This window comes from Carassius carassius, chromosome 37, assembly GCF_963082965.1.
Source record: "Carassius carassius chromosome 37, fCarCar2.1, whole genome shotgun sequence".
NCBI lineage: Eukaryota > Metazoa > Chordata > Actinopteri > Cypriniformes > Cyprinidae > Carassius > Carassius carassius.
Window position 1 is genome coordinate 28,463,010 of NC_081791.1, and position 7,976 is coordinate 28,470,985.

The 7,976-nt window shown below is 31.4% G+C and overlaps 1 protein-coding gene across 1 annotated transcript in view; it reads right to left on the bottom strand.

Moving 5' to 3' along the window:
• Window positions 1-4,320, bottom strand: part of LOC132117625 (ephrin type-B receptor 4b-like) — a 32,653-nt gene extending 28,333 nt beyond the window's left edge. The window contains exon 1 of the mRNA XM_059526958.1: window positions 4,306-4,320. Within this exon, the coding sequence (XP_059382941.1) occupies window positions 4,306-4,320 (15 nt within the window). The remainder of the gene's footprint in view (window positions 1-4,305) is intronic.
• Between the last annotated feature and the right edge of the window lie 3,656 nt (window positions 4,321-7,976).

The window sequence follows — 7,976 nt, forward strand, 5'->3', positions numbered from 1 at the left end:
TTACATATAGTGAAAATATTTGTTTGTGTTTTAGATGATTGTTTTACAATCTTTTACAATATAATTAATATATTATTTCTATAAATAATAAGCCATTAAACTTATATTAACAACTTTAACAAAAACTTCAATGCTATTAATTAAATATATACACATAACGTGTTTCTATATTTTGCAATTACTAATTACAGATATTAAAATGTATTTCTATGTGTATTAATATATTTTTGTATAATGAATACCTGTTTATATATGTTTATATTTTGCTAATAAATGTCTTATTCAAGTCATAATATATATATAATTTATAATATTATTTTTAAGATAATTTAATTTTATATATTTTATATATTTTAAGAGTTTATTGAAATATACAGTATATATTCTACAATCATTTCTACCATAAATTGTTACTTTCGTCCTACTAAAGCAATTATGCATCCAGTCTCATTCCTCGTAGATCAACTATTAAACACATTCACGTTGATTAACACTTATGTTCTTGTGTACACTAAAATCCACCCTAAGTAGTGAGCCATTCAAACCCTTACTATGATTTGAGACACACTTGTCGTACTGTTAAGAGTGCAGTGAAATCATTTTCCCTCTCTTTTACTCTTAGGCTTCTTCCAGACACTCATGAAGTGCTGCTGTCAGTGATTTACGGTGAACTAATTGTAATCTCAGACTCTGTGTAGTTCAGTAGTCTGAGATTTGACGGACGGATTGAGCAGCTTTCACGATGTGTGTGGGACAGCACTATTCATGCAGCACAGATGGACGGCCGGAGCGGGAGACACACAGTCTGACCCTCGGCCCGAGAACCAGCGGGAGGACAGACCGGTTTAATAAAGAGCAGACTGACCGGTGTGAGTTCAGCTCAGACTGAGAGGAGTCACATCTGACCGGGCCAGACCTGTTTGCATGATGCTAGGCTGTTATTAGTGTGTTGTCATGCGGGCGCAGGGTGTTTGCAAGACATCGTTGCTTAACATCCTTAGGTTGGGGACATGCTAAATAATTAAAAGTTCTTTCCTGAACTCACCTTCACTTTTACTTTACTTTTCATTCTCTTTATTTAGCCCTGAAATCTCTGTCTTTAATACTTGAGATTTAACAAAGCTTTACTGTCTAAATTGCCCAAATGTCAAAACTAGTATGATATCATTAATAACTATATATCATTACAATATCTTTATAGAAAAATATTAATAATGAACATGAGTCATATTGTTCCCTTACAAAAATGAAACATGATTTTATTATAGTAAAAGTAAATATGTTTTTGTTTTGGTTTTTTGGTAAATTGATTGCTCTCTGTATTTATTTTTCTTAAAAACTCCATGGTTGAATTATGGTTAGTGCAATAAAACCATGGTTAATTTGTGGTTACCACGGTTTAACAATTCACTTTGGATGTATATTAAAACCATTGTTAATTTTTGTAAGGGTTGCACTGATGTCTGCACTAGCTCCCTCTAAAACTATTAAAAACTGCTACTGTTACATCTGTGTTATATATCTAAGTTATCTGATTAATATCATAGGAAGTGTCTGCATCATAATCTAACAGTGTTCTAATCATGTGTTTGTGTTTTCATAGACATGTTTTCATAACAGTCTTAAGATATTTTCAAAACAATTCAAAAAGAGTCATTAATTTTTAAATTTCAACATCACTTGTAATGATTTTAAAAAGTGTATCCCTAATCATTTGATTTAGATCAGAACTTCGAAGCGCAGATCTCGAATCATTTAATTTAGATCGGAACTTCGTTGCGCAGATCTCGAATCATTTGATTTAGATCGAAACTTCGAAGCGCAGATCTCGAATCATTTGATTTAATCGAAACTTCGTTGCGCAGATCTCGAATCATTTGATTTAGATCGGAACTTTGAAGTGCAGATCTCATCATTTGATTTAGACTGGAACTTTGTAGAGCAGATCTCAAATCATTTGATTTAGATCAGAACTTTGTAGCGTATATCTCGAATCATTTGATTTAGATCGGAACTTCGTATCGCAGATCTCGAATCATTTGATTTAGATCAGAACTTTGTAGCGTATATCTCGAATCATTTGATTTAGATCGGAACTTCGTATCGCAGATCTCAAATCATTTGATTTAAATCGAAACTTCGAAGCGCTGATCTCGAATCATTTTATTTAGATCGAAACTTCGAAGCGCAGATCTCAAATCATTTGATTTAATCGAAACTTCGAAGCGCAGATCTCAAATCATTTGATTTAATCGAAACTTCGAAGTGCAGATCTCGAATAATTTGATTTAGGTCGGAACTTCGTTACGCAGATATCAAATCATTTGATTTAGATCAGAACTTTTAAGCGTAGATCTCGAATCATTTGATTTAGATCGGAACTTCATATCGCAGATCTCAAATCATTTGATTTAGATCAAAACTTCAAAGCGCAGATCTCGAATCATTTGATTTAATCGAAACTTCGTATCACAGATCTCGAATCATTTGATTTAGATCGTAACTTCGAAGCTCAGATCTTGAATCATTTGATTTAGATCTGAACTTCGTAGCGCAGATCTTGAATCATTTGATTTAGATCGTATCGCAGATCTCGTATCATTTGATTTAATCGAAACTTCGTATCACAGATCTCGAATCATTTGATTTAGATCGTAACTTCGAAGTGCAGATCTCGAATTATTTGATTTAGATCGTAACTTCGTATTTCAGATCTCGAATCATTTGATTTAGATCAGAACTTTGTAGCGTAAATCTCGAATAATTTGATTTAGATCGTAACCTGTAGTGCAGATCTCGAATCATTTGATTTAGATCGGAACTTCGTGTCACAGATCTTGAATCATTTGATTTAGATCGGAACTTCGTGTCACAGATCTTGAATCATTTGATTTAGATCGGAACTTCGTGTCACAGATCTTGAATCATTTGATTTAGATCGAAACTTCGTAGCGCAGATCTCGAATCATTTGATTTAGATCGAAACTTCGTAGCGCAGATCTTGAATCATTTGATTTAGATCGAAACTTCGTAGCGCAGATCTTGAATCATTTGATTTAGATCGGAACTTCGTGTCACAGATCTTGAATCATTTGATTTAGATCGAAACTTCGTAGCGCAGATCTCGAATCATTTGATTTAGATCGAAACTTCGTAGCGCAGATCTCGAATCATTTGATTTAGATCGAAACTTCGTAGCGCAGATCTCGAATCATTTGATTTAGATCGAAACTTCGTAGCGCAGATCTCAAATCATTTCATTTAGATCGGAACTTCATATCGCAGATCTCGAATCATTTGATTTAGATCGAAACTTTGACACTCAGATATCGAATCATTTGATTTAATCAAAACTTCATATCGCAGATCTTGAATCATTTGATTTAGATCGAGACTTCAAAGCGCAGATCTTGAATCATTTGATTTAGATCGGAAGTATTTAGATTGCAACTTCGTATCACAGATCTTGAATCATTTGGTTTAGATCAACCTTTGAAGCGCAGATCTCGAATCACTTGATTTAGATCTGAACTTCAGAGTGGGTTTGAGAATCTTTTGATTCAGATCAGGACTTCGAAGTCTTTTTTTGCTCCAATATTTTAAACAGTAGAAAACATTTGAGCAGTACAGTTATAAAAACAAAACACAGAAAGAAGTGTTTTGTGTTGATTACATTTGTATAACCACAGTTTTTCTATAAATAACACGTTTAAGATATTATTAGTGTAGCAAAACCATGGTTACTTTGTAGTTACCATGTTTTACCTATAGTAGCCGTGGTCTGTGTGTGTGTTTTCTGATTAAAAATGCCTGGCACTTCATTCTAAAAGAAGCGTTTAAATGTCCTAACGCAAAAGCAGTAAAGTGAGTGACTTTATGCAGTGATCAGCTGAGAGCGTGTCTTTCACCTCTGTCCCGCAGCAGACGGCAGAGAGAGTCCCTGCTAATTTACGTCCTGAGAAAGGGGTGTGAATCGCCCCCATAAATTGTGTTGCTGGGGTGCAAGAGCCTCAAAGACACTGAAAACAGCCGAAAGACAATGAGGAGGGAGTCGCAGTGAATGCAGACAGCTGCACGACTGCACACACGCGCATCACTATCAATACAGCCGGAAAAAACAGATGTTCCTCTTCACAAAGACTGAGAGAGAGAGAGAGGGGCTGATGCACACTGATCAGATTTCTTGCTTTCATAGTCCATTTCTTAAAAGAGTTGTGCAATAAAAATACAAATTCTTAATTTATTTTCTCTCATGTTATTATGTAAACTTTAAATCAGAGGTGCCTGAAAAGCCAAAAATCTTACTTGGTTGAGGGCCATGGACCAAAAGTAAATGTTGCATTGCATAATTATGTTGTATTATATTATATTAAAATGTATTATTATAATTTTTAATGAATAAATGTAATTTGTAAACATTATACAGATTTTTATCAGTCATTTGTATTTCTTCAAAAGTCCATAATATTTTTTTTAAACGTTAAATCAGAAATGAAGTCATGCTTAAATTAAGTTCTCCACATAAAAACAAAAATGAACTGGTTTATTTTAGCTAGTTTTTTAAAGCAATATTTCTTATATGAACATTTAAAATAATAAAAATGAAGTAAAATTATTTAAAAATGACAAAACAGCAGCATAAATACATTTTGAACTAAAATTTAATAAAAATAAATAAAAGCTAATTAAAAATATACATTTTTAAATAAAATTAAGTATATGCAATGAATATATGAATGCTAAAAAAAATACAATGTTAAATGAGAAAAGTTTTTTTTACTTTTACTTTTTTTCATTTCTGTTCCACACACTTTTATCTCAGCTAGTTAACAATTTTTTTTAAATGTAATTATATGAAATCAAATTCACATTTCAAATGCAAAAAAAAAAAAAAAAACTGAATGTTAAACTAAGAAATGAAGATATAGCATGATATGGCATGGCCCTGGTGTGAGCATCTCTGATCTCTGTTGTTGTTAAATCGCTACAAATGTGTTTTTGAATGTATAAAGTATAACATGTTCATGATGTTAACAAACTGCTGTGATTTCATCCTACAGATCTGTGAGACTGATCTGACAACACACTCACAGCGGTGAAGCAACTAAATGAGTGCTAGAAGTAAACACACTCACACAAACACTCACACACACACTCTCACGTCACCCTGCATCCTTGTTTTTCACCGTGTGTGTTTCTGCTGCAGGCTGCGACATGCACACGGATGCTCAGACAAGACAGGCATGCGCTACTGTGTGTGTGTGTGTGTGTGTGTATGTGTATGTGAAAGAGAGACTGTGTTCAGGGGGCTTTGGGTTGTTTTTCTGATAAATTTCCCTGATTTCATAACTGAACATCCTAATCTGTTTCCTCAGTCTGCTGCAGCAAAACGTTCCTTAAGATGCACAGAATGGGAGGTGCATGATGGGACAGGCTCAGAGTTTGAGATGATGTTCAGATCCAGCGACGATTCAAATGATCCGCTTTATCTGCAACACATATTTACAGAAAAGAGATGAAGCTACATCCAAGTCCAAAAACTATTTACAAACTTGAAGTTGAAGCTTATATATTATATATTATAGGTTTATATATACATATATATATATATATATATATATATATATATATATATGTGTGTGTGTGTGTGTGTGTGTGTGTGTGTATGTATATATATATATATATATATATATATATATATATATATATATATATATATATATAATATTGTAACAATATTATTTATATTGTATAATTATTTAAATATTATTATTTGTATTATAATTATAAATAATGTGAAAATTTAATATAAATAATTTGTTATATATATATATATATATATATATATATATATATATATTTGTTATAAATATTATATGAAAGTATTTATGATTTTAAGTACCATTTATCAAACAAAATAATGTAATTATAAATTGCATATTGTAAATATAAATTGTATTATTTATATTGTATAATTATTTTTAAATGTATATAAATATTATTATTTGTATCTTATGTTTTATAAAAGTTATATGAAAGTATTAATGAATTTAAGTACCATTTATATATATTTTTTTATATTACACGCACAATGTCATGTCAAATTATATCAAATATTTTTTAAATATTAAAAATTTTCTTAAAATCAAATATTTTCATATATATATATATATATATATATATATGAAATATATGAAAATATTTGATTATATTAATTTATTTGATATTAATGTGAAGTGAGTCTTGAGATAATGAAAGCAACTAATTTAAAATTAGAAATAAACTTTTAATTTTAGTGAATTTATTTTTAGTTTAGTTAATGCATATTAAATATGATTTTACTGTTCTGTATACAAACACAAAAGATTTCAATATTTATTAGGCTGCAGTCATATTGAATTTTGGTATGCAGTCTTCGAATGCAGAAAAAAAATCAGCGGATATGTATGAATAATTGCATTTATTGCTGAGGTAACTGATTTATGATGTGATTATGAATAGGGGATTAACAATCAAATAAATCCTCAGATGTTGTGTGTCGCTCTTGGATCTCTCAGTCGGATGTTTGTGGAATCTAAAAGAAAAGCATGAGTCAGGATTTTAATCGCAGGATCTCTTAGGGAAGAGATGAAGTGATTTGCCGGTTAGTGATTGTCTTTCAGACAAAATTCCCGATTATTCCCAGAAGCCGGAGGCTGCAGGGACATGCAGGTGTGTTGATGGGATCTCTGCGTGCTTCGGTCCGTCTCAGACGTGCGCTGACAAGTTTGTAAACAAGAAGGCCGGAATATGAATGAACAAACACTTTCCCTGCTGAGCACAGAGGCTGTCATTCCTGTGATGATTATCCCATTGAGACATAATCAGCCTATTAGTTCCCATCAGTGTTGAGCTGTAATCTGTTTAAACAGGTCTGATCATTACCTGTAATATAAACCCATCGCCTGCTCATCCAACATGATCCAGTCATAAATCATCAGGTTTAATAACTCCTAAGTCTAATCAAGTTAATGGACCATCATAATTGAATTTAAAACTACAGCAATACTACAAACATGAGAAAGAATCCAGATCTATTTTAGGCAACTTTAAGATAGTAACAAATAATGCTGAAAACACCAGCAATTTATGAAGATTAAAATATAAAATAAATACAAAAAAGGGAATGACATTCGAAATAGTATTTTTTAGCTATTATTAATTATATTTTTATATAATGTGTAGTGATATTATATATTTATGATTTTATAATATCATTTATACAGTAAGGTCAGTTTGGGTAAATCGAGCCATACATGCTTCACTATTTTAAATATAGTAAATCATACATTATGTAGATTGTATTTATTATAATAATTTACTGTTTCTATATTATTGGATATTATATTATATATACATTCATACGTATCTTTCAATATAAATGTATTTTTTTAAAGATGTAGGTGATATAATCTATATATATATATATATGGTAACACTTTAGTATAGGGTCCAATTCACACTAATAACTAGTTGCTTATTAGCATGCCTATTATTAACATATTGGCTGTTTATTAGTGCTTATAACGTTATAACGTACATATAATGCATGACATCCATAATCCTACCCAATACCCTAAACTTAACAACTACCTTATAAACTATTAATAAGCAGCAAATAAGAAGTTAAGGCAAAAGTCATAGTTAATGGTTAGTTAATAGTGGAGAATTTTATTATTTATTTATTTTTTAATATATTTTTAAGTATTATGTAAGTCGTTTGTACTAGTAAATACAAGTGTTTCAGTGTGCACAGTACCTTTAAGCCTATTTAGAAGCTCTTTGAGTAGCAGAGCTGCTGGTTGCATGTGGAGTTTGTTTGAGCTCCGCCTCTAAACCTTTAACCCCCACAGAAACTATCTGAACTATTTCAACACGCACGCACACACACACACACACACACACACACACAGAGAGAGAGAGAGAGAGAGAGAGAG